Below are 17,440 nucleotides of genomic sequence, written 5' to 3'. Positions count from 1 at the left end.
ATTAGTGCAAAAATTCAATTGACTGAATAAAGTTTGCAACAAACCATTATTTTTTTAATTGTTGGCTCATCGATGTTGTAGACATATTTAAAAAATTCCAGATCAGTCATAGCTGTCTCCAAATTAGCATCCAATTCCTTCAATAAATAGAAAACAAGTGGAAATTATAAAAGGTGTAATAAAAAGCAAAGTCGACAATTTAATCTCAAACTAATATTCTGCCTCCACCAAACTTCAGGAAACAGTAGTGCTATTTTTCTAACTCCCTTACGGAAACTAATTTATGCCTAAGTATCGACTGACTTTCATAATTTAGTATAAATTTTTTATATGTCCTGACTTTTAATCACTTGCTAACTAAAAAAACAGTCCATTTACTGCAATTTAAGTCGTTGCCATTTTTGGTATTTAAATGGTTCATATTATTGAATAAACAGAGTATGATATCAACTGTCGTGAACCCTAAACTGTAACTTATAAATCACTGAAATTTTAACCATATAGTAACAAAAGTAAAATTTCAATTTTAACTTTACTTATTTAACTCGGAAAATACTGATTCTACCACAACTATTACTGCAAGGACTGATACGAAACAAAACTAATTCCAAACTCCCTACTGATTGGACTGCATTAATATGATTATAAAAAACATTCATATACGCCTATATTGGGACCGGGATTAAATACCAACGTTAATCAAATAATTAAAATCACAAAACAAAGCATCATAAAAATATTATGAATCTACAATCCATAATAATTTAAAGAGGATTAAAATCATAAAACAAAGCATCATAAAAATATTTTTATAACTATAATTCACCAAAAGTTAATTTTGCAAAAACTTTTAAATTGAAAAGGTATTTTAGAAAAAATATATATTTAGAATCAACTAGTGAAAGTTTAATTCACTAAATTCATATTGCGACAAGAACTAATCATAATTTGAATAAGAAAATAGAAACAATATTATGCTCTTATTTTATAAAGATATTTTTAGTTATTCAACTTACGGAATTTTTATTTTTTTTGAATATAAAAGCAAACATAAAAAATTATTATTACCGAAAATATATTACTGTGATATTAAATATATTTTATTAGTTCATGATTTGAGTTTTTCCGTATATAATATTTTTTTTTACTGATACAAAATAAGTTGTAAAAAATATCTAAATTTTAACTTTGTTAGTTGTATTTAGGTGCTTGCTTATAAAAATATGGTCCACTGATTATTAAATTCAAAATATGTGGCATTAATTAATTTTCATTACTATCCATAAAATAGATTATTACTATCCATTCAGGCCAAATTGCAGAAGGCTAATAGTGCTAATTCGAGTTCGGTTCACCCAATGAGGACATTAGATAATGATCATGATTATAATAGTAATGCTAGTTCATCTAACTTTGAATTCCCTAAAGGCGAAAAAACCATTCACAATTCATTTGGACGGTCATTATCTAGGCCTACCTCTTCTAAATGGAATGATGCAGAAAAGTGGATAAGGAATAAGCAAACAGGACCATCTAATCATTCTAAAAAAAGCAATGTGCAAAGCCAGGTGACTCGCGTGCCAATAATGAATGGGGTTAAAGTTGTTCCAGAGTATGTAAATTACGATAACAAGCCATCAGTTAAGCAAGTTGATTTATATCAACCTGCACCTCAGCTCAGTTTGGAGAAGTTTTCTTTTACTTTAAACAGACCTCATTCCGTTGCTAATCAAGGGAATGATACTAATGTTGAGATTGATCTGTGTCCTCATAGTAAAGATTTGACATAAGTGGATAGTGAGGATTCATCTTGTTTAACCAGTTCTTTTGAAGAACCAAAAGTTATCCACTCCGGACAAATATATTTTCATTAATACGGTAGCTCAAAAAATGGAGAATAGTGTGTCCAATTATGTGTCACGCCATAATCCCTCGGCTTTTGCCTAGTAGTTTTTCCGGGAAGAGGAAACTGTATTTGCTCACAAAGTATCTTTGCCCTTATCCTGAATGTTGAGTTGTGACTGAATGTCTCTCACATCGTCCAAACTTTGTGCTTCTTCTTAATGGATCATCTTGCTGGAAAGTCATTAATTGTCCACATCAATGCTACTTTCATTGTGAAATTTGAACGTGATACCCTATCATATGTTTCCACCCCGGTACACCACAACATCTTCAATTCATCAATTAGTGGTCGAAGATAAACATGAAAGTCTTTTGTCGGATCATTCGGCCCAGGAATGAGAAGAGGCATAAACATGTATGGAGCTTTTGTACACATGGATGGTGGAAGATTATAAACAACAATAATCACAGGCCACACCGTATAGTCCCTTGCATGTGCATCTCGAAAAGGATCAAATCCATCACTAGCAAGGCTTATTCGGACATTTTGTGTTTCTTTTGCAAATCGAGGAAATCTGTGATTGAATTGTTTCCATTCATCTCCATCAGCTCGATGACTTAATTGACCCTCAACTGCAGCTTTATCATGATACCATGTCATACATTTGGCAGTCTTCTCGGACATGAATAATCGTTGTAGTCTCAATGTAAGAGGGAAGTATCTCAAAATCTTCTTCGGAATCAACATTTTCATAGAATCCTTCTGCGCCTTGTACCGACCTTCGTGACATATATCAAAATATGTTTTCTCACTATTTTCTTTGTAAAATAACATGCAATCATTCACACAAGCATCAATTTTTTCGTATCCCATACTCAACCCACTTACTAACTTCTTCACATCATAGTATCTCATGGGCAACTTGTGATCTTCAGGCAACACCGATCCAATAAGTTCAAGTAGCTCATCGAATCCCTTATTACTACAACCATGTCTATGTTTGAACTTAAGTAGCTTACTCACAAATGATAATGTTGTGAAACTTGTACAATTTGGATAAAGAGGTTCAGTAGCACTGTCAAGCATCTTGTAAAAACTTTTTGCTGTTGCATTCGGTTCTTCATGCATATTCTGAAAATTATTATTTGCCTCGGCAAAATCTCCAAGCATTTCACGTGCATCATAAAAATCATCATGCGTATTATCAACATTCATGGAACTCGTCCCAATGTCAACCCTTGATCTAACACTCTTCTCATGAAAATACTATGTTGTATATGCGGGCATGATGCCATGTCGATATAAATATAATATCATATCATCGGGATTTTTTATATAAAAATTTCCACATTCATTGCATGGACATCTTATTCTCCCCTTTGAATCATTCGTATTTGCAATGGCAAATTTAATGAAACCATCAACACCAATTTTGTACTCTTCCATTATATTTTTACTTGCATCAAATCGACGATTCATCCAACTACAATCCGACGTCATCTACAAAGTGCATAGATAGTATAATAAATAACTTAATACTAATTAACAAAACATACTTAAATAAATTCACTATGTGTACAAGATATTTAGTGACAAGCAATGTACAATAATTATTTTTTTTGTTTAATTATTTTGAACACTACATTTAAAATATTAACAACTATATTTCATTTAAATTGTTAATAAATATTTAATGTATATGAGAAATCAATAAACAATAATCATGATAATCACAACATAAATAATTTAAGAAAGGTACTTACTTGACTTGAAGTTAATGGATAGTTGAGCTTGATGAGAAAGGAAAATCGTAGAAAATAGGAAGGAAAATAGAAAGAAGAGGAAAGTATGGACATAAACGAAGAAGAAACGATAAGGCAGGGGCTGTAAATTCTGAAAGAATAAATTCCACCGCAAGCGGTCGTTTTTATAAAAGTCACGAAAATCGGTCATTTTTATAAATTCAACCAACAACGGTCGTTTTTATTAAAATGACCGTTGTGGCCTTATTTAATATTTTTTTGATAAATAATTTAAAAGCGACCGATCAGTCGCTTTTGTTTTCCAGAATTAGACTTTGTTCTGGCGGCAATTTTGCTGCCTGTTCTTCAAAATATAAAATGGACCGCTAAATATTGGCGGTTGCTTTTGTTGATAAAAGCCATCGGCTAAAAGCCACCTCTTTCAAATTCCACCGAACAAAAGCGACCGCTCATTAAATTCCACCGACAGCGGTCGCTTTTAATTATGTTTTATGGACAGGTAAAGTTGACCTTAAAAGCCACCAATTTCGGTGGAATTTATAGTCGGTCGCTTTTATGTGGTCGCTTTTACTTCTTTTTCTTGTAGTGTCTCTTTGTTGTCAGAATTAAGACGAATGTGAACTCCGAGAGGCACGATATCGAGGTTTCCATGACAGCCTTCGCTCGAACTGCGAGTATGTTTGAGGTCAGTGAGGGGATTGACATAAAGGGAATTGTATAGAATTTGAGACAAAACCGAGGACTAGAATACGAGATCCAGATATTTCATAATAAAGAATTGTATAATAAGGTATAATTGCATTATTGACCAAGTGAAAATATCAACAAAATTTGACTAGAAGGTAAAAATCATAATAACTGAAAATATAATTGTTGTTGGGGATTGCTATTTAGGACTTATACTTTGATATTAAACTTGTGACTAACAATCAGCACCACTGCATTTGTATTAAACTTTGTATTTCATTATGATAAGCTCAAAATGTATATACATAATTTCATATACCTCTGCTTAACACCAACATTTTGACTCTGTAATTGCTGAACATAATTTTAAATAATTTCACATACATAATTGTTTTGGTTGCACGCACAATGTTGTAATGAAATTCATATGAATGGTGGTATCCTAAATACAAACCAGGCAACTCGCTAATTTATCATAACCAGTTTCTTTTATTCATATAAACAGACAACACAGAAAAGATGATACTATATATTCGGTTTCCATTAATAATACAATAGGTTTAAAATAGATAATTAGTGATGCCTGCATTTCTTTTGTTGTGACACATCAATGCCCACAAATGCAAATTTATGAGAGTACAGAACAAATGAGTACAGAGTTGAGAGTACCGGTTGTCCAGTTTCAGTATAGACGAGGAAGATCAGGAGGTTGCTGAGCCTCTTCTTGAAGGTCCTAATTTCAAAAAATAAATGATAAAAATATACTAAATGAACAATAAATAAAACTACTCCAACCAATTATAATATTTGCAAGTTAAAAACAATAACCTGAGGTGTGAGCAATCTAAAATCATCATCTTGTTCCTTAATGTTTACCGGTATTTCATCATTTGCATGTAGCTCTTCTATCGCCTTCTTGGCATCAATAGCTTTAGACTTTTTCTCAATATCAGACCCATATGAATCTAAATCAGAATCGGAACCCTTCTCAACATCAACAATAAAGTATTAAGTACAGAGACAAATTAAGTAACATCAACAATAAACTATTAAGTACAGAGACAAATTAAGTAATTACAAATTACTGTATATAAATAAAGAAACTTGCCTCTAATTGAACAAAGTACAAAGTACCGAGACAAAATACTGATTATTTAATGAAAAAATGAATCAATGATACCTTTTGGATCTTGGAATCTTTGATACTTTAGAAGAAAATCGAACTAGACTTAACAGCGATTAAATCTTTGATATATATAACAGCGGTTGAATCTTCGATATACTTTGCAAGCAGCAAGCGATTGAATCGGCGGCCACATACTTAAAATTTAGGTCTCAAGCTCTACTCAACCCTATTTTCTATTCTGTTCCAATATGGTCGACTTCACATTATTTTCTTTGTTTAATGTTTTAAGAAATTATATATACTAGCTTAAAACCCGCACGGATTACCTACATTTTTTTAATATTATAATTTTTTTTAAAAAAACTTAAATTAAATTCTTAATTTTGTTCATTTGAAATTTTAAATGATATGACTTTATGATAATTATATTGGTAGGCATATATATTCATAATATTTTAGAACATTTAAAAGTATTTAAAATGATAGGGAAAAATATTGTTATAACGAAAATTTTATTTTATTGAGGGTAAAAATATAATGTGTCCATTATGTTGTGACCTTAAAAGAATATTATTTTAACATGGTGATTACTTAATCGATTAACTATAACTCTATAAAAAATATTTTAAAATTAGGTTAAAACAAAACCAAAATTCTAAAAGTTTTGTCATCTTTAGACAATTTTAAAACTTTAAATCACTAATCTTCCGTAATTAAAGGAGGACATTTTAAAGATAAATGATTAATAACACTTTTCAGAAAATTATATATAAAATCTTAAAATATGCTCCATCAGTTTAACTTGTACAATTAACTAGTGTTTAATCCTGAATTTGTGTTTTGATTAATTTAAAAATATTTTTCAACGATCCAACCGTATGGATGTCAATAGATATATATACTAGTGATATAACCAAAATTTTGTATCAAAATATTTTTATTTGGTTTGTCATTTTAACGGTCAAGTATCAGTTTGACTAGTACAACTATCTACTGTTTAATCCTGAATTGGTGTTGTGATAATTTTAAAAATATTTTCAACGATCCAACTAGAGGTATGTAAATATATATATATATATATATTAGTGATATACCCAAAATTTCATATCAAAATAATTTTACTTGGTTTGTCATTTTAACACTTAAACATAAGTTTGACTAATACAACTAATTAGTGTTTAGTCATGAATTGTTGTTTCGATAATTTTAAATATATTTTTCAACGATCCTACCGTATGGATGTAAATAGATATATATATTAGTGATATACCCAAAATTTCATATTAAAATAATTTTATTTGGTTTGTCATTTTAACAGTCAAGTATGAGTTTGACTAGTATAGCTAACTGGTGTTTAATCTTGAATTGGTGTTTCGATTATTTAAATATATATTTTTGAACGATCCAGCCGTATGGATGTAAATAGGTATATATATTAGTGATATACCCAAAATTTCATATCAAAATAATTTTATTTGGTTTGCGATATTACCAGTCAAACATGAATTTGACTAGTATAGCTAACTAGTGTTTAATCCTGAGTTGATGTTTCGATTATTTTAAAAATATTTTTAAATGATCCAAGCGTATGGATGTCAATATATATATATATATATATATATATATATATATATTAGTTATATAACCAAAATTTAATATCAAAATAATTTTAGTTGGTTTACCATTTTAACAGTCAAACATGAGTTTATCTATTACAGCTAACTAGTGTTTAATCCTCAATTAGTGTTTCGATTATTTTAAATATATTTTTGAACGATCCAACCATATGGATGTAAATAGATATATATATTAGTGATATACCCAAAATTTCAAATCAAAATAATTTTATTTGGTTTGTCATTTTAATAGTCAAACATGAGTTTGACTAGTATAACTAACTAGTGTTTAATCCTGAGTTGATGTTTCGATTATTTTAAAAATATTTTTAAACGATCCAACCATATGGGTGTAAATAGATATATATATATATATATTAGTTATATAACCAAAATTTAATATCAAAATAATTTTAGTTGGTTTGCCATTTTAACAGTCAAACATGAGTTTGTGTATTACAGCTAACTAGTGTTTAATCCTGAATTAGTGTTTCGATTATTTTAAAAATATTTTTGAATGATCCAACTATATGTATGTAAATAGATATATATATTAGTGATATACCAAAAATTTCATATCAAAATAATTTTATTTGGTTTACCATTTTAACAGTCAAACATGAGTTTGACTAGTATAGCTAACTAGTGTTTAATCCTGAGTTGATGTTTCGATTATTTTAAAAATATTTTTAAACGATCTAACCGTATGGATGTCAATAGATATATATATTAGTTATATAACAAAAATTTAATATCAAAATAATTTTAGTTGGTCTGCCATTTTAACAGTCAAACATGAGTTTGTCTATTACAGCTAACTAGTGTTTAATCCTGAATTAGTGTTTCGATTATTTTAAAAATATTTTTGAACGATCCAACCGTATGGATGTAAATAGATATATATATATATATATATTAGTGATATACCCAAAATTTCATATCAAATTAATTTTGTTTTGTTTGTCATTTTAACAGTCAAACATGAGTTTGACTAGTATAACTAACTAGTGTTTAATCTTGAGCTCATGTTGTGATTATTTTAAAAATATTTAGTTGGTTTCTCATTTTAACAGTTAAGCATTAGTTTGACTAGTACAACTAACTAGTGTTTAATTCTAAATTGGTGTTTCGATTATTTTAAAAATATTTTTGAACGATACAACCATATGGATTTCAATTGATATATATTAGTGATATTACAAAAATTAAATGTCAAAATAATTTTATCTCATTTGCCAATTTACTAGTGAAGCAACAGTTGGACTAGTACTGTTATCTAGTGTTTATTCCTAAATTGGTGTTACGATTATTTTAAAAATAGTTTTGAACGATCCAACCGTATGGATGATTATATATATATATATATATATATATTAGTGATATAATCAATGTTTCATATTAAATTATTTTATCAAAATATTTAATTTTTTACTGAAATTCTTGAAATGTCACCCAAACAAATTAATGTTGACATTAATATGGTTGGATCATGAAATAATATTTCTTAAAAATTGAAATTATAAAAAATCATGTGCTAATTTACGACAGAACCCGTCATGAATTATTATCTGCAAAAAAATTGAGAAAAGTCAAATTTACCGCCAAAATTTTAGGGAAAAAGTTAAATTTCCATCTTGAATAACTTACGACGAATTTTAATTTCCGTCGTAAATTGGATGTTCAATATTTTCCCCACCAAAAATTTGGGAAAAAAGTTAAATTTCCCTCTTTGATAACTTACGACGAATTTTAATTTATGTCGTAAATTTGACGATCCGATTTTTTCCATCGCACATATTTCGTTGTAAATTTTTATTAAATATTTTTTTTTCAATTTCAAGTTCAAATTTTAATAAAAATAATTAACTTACGATGAAATGTTTAAATCGTCGCAACTTCAAATAATTTTCATTTTTGTTTAATTGTGCCGTGAAAAATTCTATTAATAAAATACTAAACTTACGACGGTTTTGTGTTTCGTCATAAACAATTGCGACGTTTTACTTTTTTTCGTCGTAAGTTGGCCGCACACTTTATTCCGTCGTAAGCTGGCCATCGTAATTGGCCTATTTTGTTGTAGTGTATCAAATAAAGCTATATCTTATAACCAAGGGTAAATCCAGTACAGTTAGCTTTCATCAGATCCTTAGAAAAGAAATGTATTATGATTTGGGAACAAGCCCATCACTTAAAGATTGCAATTAATTCTATAATGACCAAATGCGCACCAAACTGAGGACTGGACTTAGTAGCTACTTGTGTCAATGAGTTGTAGTTATCCATCCAAATAGAGAACCAATAAAGCATAGCCAATAAGACATGGTACACAGTTACCTCAGTTCTAAGAACAAAAAAGAAATAACTTGAGATAACTGGCTCCTCGACCCCCAAGAATAACAAGTGCTCATCTTCCGCCTCTATTTCCTCTGTAGTGCCATAGATTGAAGACAATGTTCTGAAACATTTTGGTGTGTTGCTTGCACCTGATGTCTGAGAACTGCTGCTACCTGTCGATATTGATCCACTGAATGGGAGTGTCTCACTCGACTGGATTGATATAGTCTGGGTAACTGGTGTTGCAGGTTCTTCTACCTCCTATGTATCAGCTTTATTAAAAATATGTTCATTAGCCATGTCGATAGTAAAGAACTGAGTATGGGCTTCATTTGTTTTTCCCACAATGTTCCAAACCCACGAGTTTGACTCCATGAATTTTACATCTCTGCTGACAGACACCTTCTTTTTGTCTGGGTCATACAGTCGATGGACTTTTGTGTCGGGCTCCCGTCCAAAGTACACAACATATTGACGGCGATCATCCAATTTTTGAGTATGCACCGATGGTACCTTCATATAGGCCCAGCAACCAAACACTCTGAGATGAGAGATATCAGGTTTACTCCCTGTCTAAGCTTCATAGGGTGTATAGCTTGACAAGGCTCATGCAGGCAATCTGTTTAGCACGTATACTGAGTGCCTTACTGCTTCGCCCCAGAATTCTGACGGTACGCCCGTCTCCTTTAAAAAAACTTCGTGCCGTGGCTATAACTGTTTTATTTCTTCATTACACCGCACCATTTTGTTATAGAGAATAAGGAGCAGTATATTGCCTAAGGATTCCATCATCTTCACAAAATCTTTTTAATTTCAGGGAACAAAACTCACCACCTCTATCAGTACGGAGAGTTTTAATTTTCTTGTCTGACTCATTTTCAACCGGTACTTTAAATTTTTTAAAACCTTCAAAAGCTTCATATTTGGTCGACAGAAAGAAAACCCACATCATACGACTGAAATCATCGACTAAAAGTAAGAAATACCTCTTTCCAAATGGGGTCGGTGGAGAGATTGGTTCGCATAAGTCACCGCGGGCGAGCTCTAACCCTTTGCTAGATGCATAGTTCGTCTGAGAGGGAAACAGAGTCCGTGTTTGCTTCGCCATGAGACATCCCTTGCATGCTTCAGTAGGTTGAAGTAATCTGGGTAGACCCACAACCATATCATTTTACTTCAAGATGGACATTACATTAAAATTGGCATGGCCTAGGCGACATTGCCATAGCCATAAGTCTTCTTCCATCTTTGTATTCTGTGTATGTAAGCAGGCACCTGGTGACTCTTCCAGCATAATTTTATACAACCGATTCACTGACCCCTTAACTTTCATCAACGCCCTCCCATCTTTCTCATAAACCCACAATAGTTCACGAAGCATTACCACCTTGTTTCCTTCTTCCGACATCTGTCCAAGACTTATAATGTTGTTGCAGTGGCATGAAATGTAGAACACATTATCAAATATTCTTTCTTCTTCGTTTTTATACTTGAAAGTGATTGACCCTTTCCCTTTGATATTCACGGTTGACCCGTCTCCAAACTTTACCTCACCTGTTATTCTTTCATCTAGCATCGAGAATTTTGTTTTATCTCTGGTCATATAATTACTAGCTCCATTGTCCAAGTACCATACTTGTGACGTTCTCTTCGTTGTTGGGTCTTTCTCGAATCTCGGGATTACTTTCTCCTCGTTCCGCAACACCATTGTTGTTTTACTTTCATCTAGCTCAGACAGCAATAATGCAGGCTCGTCATCTTTGATTTCCACCAGATTTGCTTTAGACTTTTGATTTCTTTCTCGACGAGGCCTCTTGCAATCTGCAGCATAATGCCCCAACATAATACAGTTGAAACACCTCACAGTGTTTTTGTCTCGACTCGTGCCTTTGAAACCACGACCACCTCGCGAATTGCCAGTCCCATCAGTGTTGCCTGTACGCTTCAGCCAGTCTTTGTAATATCCGGGATATAGCATATAATTATTTTTATCAATAAATCATTATTATGTGACTATTATATGATTTTTGGTGAATTATCTGATGATTGGTGTTGATATGTGGATGTTTATATGTGATAAAGTATATGTATGTTAATTTTATTATGTCTAGAATAAAATATAGATAATTGTGATATTTTTCTGGTAATTTTTGGAGGGTTATATGATTTTATATTAATTTATGAATTTATTAATTATTTTCTGAATAATTACAAAACTATTTTATAAAGCCGGGAATCTTCCAACTTCAACCGTTTTTACGTTTTTACTACCTGAAACTCTTCCGAAAACTCCTTCATAACCTAATCTGGTAATTCCAGACATTTTCTGTGATTTGACTTTTTCAATCCGGATTACGGTTTGACCCGTGCACATCCTGACGCAAGATTTTCGATACAATTATTATTTCGGTGAATCAACAAAACCCGTATTCATGAAATACAGGATATTATTACATTATTTTCGTATAAAGTTTTTATAAAAAGCCCGGTTTGGATAATTATCCCATACGAGTGTCAAATCGGATCCTTTTTGCAGTTACTTAGCTGCTAAACAACTAATTTATCGATCCAAAATGATCCAACACGAACCAATATTCCTTAAATATATATAGCCCTTTTATTATTTCATTTTATTCGTATAATCATAATCCATTAGTAAAAATATAGAAAATACAGAGAAAAACACTAAAATGTTACGTTCGTTAGAATCAAACGCACGAACGTATGCGTTATCGAACTACGATTCAAGCGTGCAATATATCAAATCGAAGCTCTCGAAAAACCCATTCTGAATCAATCATCCATTTTTGTGCAGGAATCAAGGTATTTTTTTTATTTAATTTTTGTAATTCGAATTAATTAAAGTTTAAATTAGGAATTTTTATTCTTGATGTTTTTGATATGATTTGATGGTATAATCATGTAGATAATTTTCTCCTGACTAATTTGGTATATAATATGTCAAAAATCGAGTTCAATAACATATAGAAATTGATGTTTAATTATGAACACTTGAAAATTAGGGTTTATGTTCATGAATAAACTCAATCAAAATTTGGGATTTTTATAACGGTTGATTCTAGATATGTTTGATGAGTACCAACTATTAGATCATTTTATGAGCAATCGAAACATGTAAAGAAATCAAAGTTTGGACGCCGGAATGAGTTCGCCGGAAAACCTTCAAACTCGCTGGCGTTAATGGTGAGTTCACCGGGGAACTGGTTCCAGGGGTTGTAAGCGATACAAAGGAACGTCCATGGGTTGCTGCTAGGGCCAAAATTCATTTGATATGCAGAATCGTTTAACCCGGTTCATGTGTGCTGTTAAATTGCCTCGCTGGATTCTTTCCCCGGCCGCCGTATTTTTCAGAATCAGGTGACCCATTCGGGTCAATTTTGACCCGGGGTTCGACCCGGTTTTGATCTGTTGTGGTTCAAATTCATTTATGAAATTATGTTTTTACAAGTTGACCCCCAAAGTTTCTGGAATCTTGCAAATAATGGATGCATGTTTTAAAAACTTCCAGAAAATGGATTACTGTTTTGAAAATGATTTGTTTATTATTTTAAAAATGAGAAAAAATATTTTTTTTAATTATTTTAAATTAAGAAAATTGTTTTAATTTATTTATTTATCCAAAAATAGATCTGATTTATTTTATTAAATAATTTTAATTAGTTTTTAATTTTTTTAATTAATCGATTAATTTAATATTAATTGATTAATTCATTTAATTAATTATTACCTAATTTTAATTTATTTAATAATTGGATTTAATTTTTTTTTTGATTTAAAAATTCCGCAAAATAGTTTCGAGCTTTAAAATATTATTTTAAATTATTTTCAAGGCTTAATAATTATTATAAAATTATTTTATAGCCAGATTCGAGTATTCGCACCCTGTTATTTAATTATAAAATGATTCAGATACCCATTTTAATTCCGAAAAATGTTCAAGAATTAGTTTTAAATACCTCGAAGATCATTTTGACCCCAAATCTTTTTTGAAAAATTATTTTGATCGAATATCCTGTATGCTATGTGCTATGTGCTATCTGATTGATGTGTTATATGCCTATGTGGTTATTATTTGACTGTTTTAGTCATAACTTTTAATCCGTATATCGGATTTGGGTAAAACGAATGGTAGATAAAAGCCTATGACGTCTATGTGACGATTACAATGATATGAGATGGAGTATTGATAGATACTTGTGATGCCTAGAAGAGTAAGCGAGGCATAGAAAAAAAAACCAGTGATCATTAAATAGAACTGAAGTGTAGAAAATGAAAGCAAGTGATCGAGGAATAAAAGCAAGGCATAGAAAAAAAGAAGGAAAGTGATGGAAAAGTAAAACTGTTAGATGGGTACAAGTAAAGTTGGAAATTATCGGTAATAAAGCAAGTACTTCTGAACCTTCTTCAAGATATATTTCAAATATTTTCAAACTTCCTCATAACATGTTGCTAGTATTCAAAATAAATCATGTTTTATATTGCAAGCGCTTTAAACTATTCAACCTTGAACCCTGATTCTTATTGATCTTGAGCCATAAGCCTTATTCTTCATAAACCATTGATTGTTGAATTCTCAGATACAAGCCAGACACATACTATACTACTCCACAAATATATATCTACCACATACTGATTACCGATATTGAATTACTTGACATACCAACCCTTATTCCTTGTTTAACAGAAGACCAATCCTTGTAACCCTTAAACCCTTGATCTTATACCAACCCTTTCCTTAACATACCAACCCTTTCCTTAATTGAAAGCCAATCTTTTTGAAATCTTTGTTATACCTTCATGGGATTGTGAATCACCCTATACTTCAAGATAAATGTTATTTATAATTCATCTTATTGAATTATATTGGTTATCATATTTAATTATTTTAGAATTGGATGGTTTTATAAATGTGGACCAGATTCGTGGTCGGACCAGATTCATAATAGGCCAATGCGTGCCTTGGATCCAGTATATAGAGCAAAGCTGGGAGCCTTGCTCGGGGTTAGTTTGTGACTGATCAGCAGCCTAACCTTGGTTTATAAAATGAAAAGTGAATATCCAATTCTAATCATTGCTTAATAAAAAACTTGATTCTTCTGAATCATTTCAATTGGTTATTGTTTAACCTCAGTTATTATTATTATGACTTGCTGAGCTAGTTAGCTCACTCTTGCAAACCTTTTTATGTTTTCAATAGTTGAAAAGGAAATTGTTGGTAACGAGGATTCTCAGTCCAGTGTGTGAGCTAGGATTCTAAGTTAAGTTGGATCGAGCTAGGATTCAAATGATAAACCCACATGTAATGACTGAAGTCATCAACTAGTAAAAAGAAATACTTGAATCCAGAACCAGTTTCTGGAGAAATTGGCCCACACAAGTCTCTGTGCACCAATTCAAGCACATTCTTAGCTCTAAAATTTGTCTTGACTGGAAATTGCTTTCGGGTTTGCTTTGACATAAGGCAAACATCACACACAGTATCTGGTTTGATCGTCTTTGGAAATCACTTCACCATCTTGTTCTTGGACCTTAGAGACATGGCATGGTAGTTTACATGACCAAGGCGAGTGTGCAACAACCTAGAATCTTCATCCGATTTAGACATCAAACAGATCTATTTATTGGCCTGAATAACAATCTTGTATAGTCTGTTTGTTGAACTCTTGACTTTCATCAACAGTCTTTCTTGTTCTTGTTTGTCAAAAACCCACAAGAATTCTCCCCTGAGTACCACTTTGTTGCCTTCCTCTGACATTTACCCCAGGCTGATTATGTTATTTCGTAGACTTGGGATATAGTACACATCGTGTAGGACTTTCATTTCTCTATTTTTGCATGCCAACATCACGGTACCTCGTACTTCTATATCGACTGTAGACCCATCTCTAAGTCTGTGAACTTAACCTTACACCCAGTCATATGGTTGCTCGTGCCCTTGTCGAGATACCACTAGTTTGCTCTCACTAGTCTGTGATAGTGAACTTAACGTTATTGTAATCAAAATTACAATATTCTCTTTATTGTAATTTAGGGATAAAAACACCCTGTCGAAAATCTCTAAGTCTGTGAACTTAACGTTGGACTCACTAGTTTGCTCTCCATCTTTTTACAGTAAAGAGAATATTACCTTGGTCTCATCCAATATCAATTTTGATTCATTCTTGTCATACTTTGCCAATAACAACGCTGGTTCATCGTCGTCTACAGCAGCCATATATGCCTCTTGTCTCTGCTCCTTCTTTCATTTAGGTTTCCGACACTCAGCTGTAAAGTGTCCATAGACATTACAATTAAAACATTTTATCTTGTTTTAATCAGAATTTCCACGGCTCTTCAACCCTGTTGACCTTTCAGTATTGTTGCATTTTTGCCACTCCTCTCGAGTGAGTAGTTGTTTTCCCTCATTATTTTCACGCTTTGCCCACTCCTCTTCAGTGAGCATCAATTGAGTTTCCCCGATCTCTGGTTTTCCTTTCACTCTTTCTTCGTGTGCCTTTAGTGATCCAACAGCCTCCTCTACAATCATTGTGTCAAGATTCCCAAATTGTTCTATGGTAGCTGTGATCTGTAAAAATCTGGAAAGGACTGCACGTAGGAGTTTTTTCACGACATATGACTCCACCATGTCCTCTCCTAATGCCCGTATATTCGTTACGAGTCCATTCAACCTCATGTGAAAATCATCAATGTTTTCGTTATATTTCATGCTCAAATTTTCAAACTCAGATTTGAGAGTTTGAATCCTGGCCTTCTTAACTCTGTCGGCACCTTGATGTATGGTCTTTATCATTTCCGATAAGTCCTTTGCCGTTTTCTTTTCTACCAATGAGAGCAATACATCTTCAGGTATACCCTGATACAACATTTCCATGGCCACTTTGTCTGTTTTGTCTTTAATGGCAGCCTTGGGATCACTTGGTTCCATTGTAATCCATACCCCTTGTGCCTGCATGAACACTTTCATCTTGACAGCCCAAGTTGTATAGTTACTACTTGTCAGCATTGGGTAACTCAAGCCTATTGACCCTCCCTTGCCTTTGTTCACCTCCATGGTTGGTATTGTTCCTTGACTCTTACTAATAATAAATTTACACCCTCAGCAAGTATAATAATACCTAACTGTTTGTATATGCTGAAAAGATTTACTTGACTGAAATTTCTTCTTATCCAAATGAAAAGCAATACATTACATATATAGAAATACCAACTGAAACTGAAGCATATAAACTAGGACATGATCCACATTAAATCCTAATACAACTCAACCACTGCTGACCCATTCTCAATCCTACAAACACGATAACATGTTGGACTTATTCAAACAAATGCTACACTACACACCTGAGACAGAACAATATAAAAACTAAACAAATATAAATATTTGAGATTAATTCCAACAGTTTTGAAGACTACACCTGTATCTTTATTGATTTTTGTATTCTGTGGACAATCACAAGAAAGATTCTATGATTTAACAACAATGCCATCATAAAATCTTACATAAGTTATCACCATTTCCTTGTATATATGACCATTAAAAGACTTGGCCATACTTTAAACCCAGATATATTTATTTGATTTTTTAATTAGTAAAATATATATTATATTAATTATGTGTTAAGTTGTATATAAAAGCTATTAGAAGAATTAATAAAAGGCTTCATCACGGTAATCTTTAAAGTAAATAATAGCAAATTGGCAATGATTACTAAAATATAGCTGGTAAAGAAGCTTGACAAGTAAATAGTTATAATATCATTGATTGATCAAGCCTTCAAAATGTTAGAGAGCATCCATTTATTCAAGGCATATGTCTACAACTTTTGTGAAAAATTTGGCATTGGTCATGACTTGATGCAGCTAAATTTTGTGGCTTCACAATTAAATAACATTCAAATCTTAATTTATTGAGAATTAAAAGATATTCAAGTTTTAATTAAATAACTTTGCAAACTTAGAGGACTATTCAATTTATTTCTAAAGAGATTAAAATAATATTGTATTGAGCCAATTAAGAATTAGTCATTTATCCTTCCATTACAGACAC

At 31.7% G+C, this 17,440-nt stretch overlaps 2 protein-coding genes across 2 annotated transcripts; both read right to left on the bottom strand.

Moving 5' to 3' along the window:
• Window positions 1-10,543: 10,543 nt before the first annotated feature.
• LOC141659737 (uncharacterized) lies at window positions 10,544-11,350 on the bottom strand. Its single transcript, XM_074466666.1, has one exon. The coding sequence runs from the start codon at window positions 11,348-11,350 to the stop codon at window positions 10,544-10,546; it is 807 nt and encodes a 268-aa protein (XP_074322767.1).
• A 4,353-nt stretch (window positions 11,351-15,703) lies between these two features.
• Window positions 15,704-16,444, bottom strand: LOC141659736 (uncharacterized). The gene has a single exon (XM_074466664.1). It carries the CDS (start codon window positions 16,442-16,444, stop codon window positions 15,704-15,706), a length of 741 nt encoding a protein of 246 aa, XP_074322765.1.
• Window positions 16,445-17,440: the final 996 nt, after the last annotated feature.

Source organism: Apium graveolens, chromosome 5, assembly GCF_009905375.1.
Source record: "Apium graveolens cultivar Ventura chromosome 5, ASM990537v1, whole genome shotgun sequence".
Taxonomy (NCBI): domain Eukaryota; kingdom Viridiplantae; phylum Streptophyta; class Magnoliopsida; order Apiales; family Apiaceae; genus Apium; species Apium graveolens.
This window is presented reverse-complemented; position numbering and strand designations above follow the sequence as displayed.

Coding starts and splice junctions, on each gene's coding strand:
- LOC141659737 (XM_074466666.1), bottom strand. CDS start 11,350: ATGCTATATCCCGGATATTACAAAGACTGGCTGAAGCGTACAGGCAAC.
- LOC141659736 (XM_074466664.1), bottom strand. CDS start 16,444: ATGGAGGTGAACAAAGGCAAGGGAGGGTCAATAGGCTTGAGTTACCCA.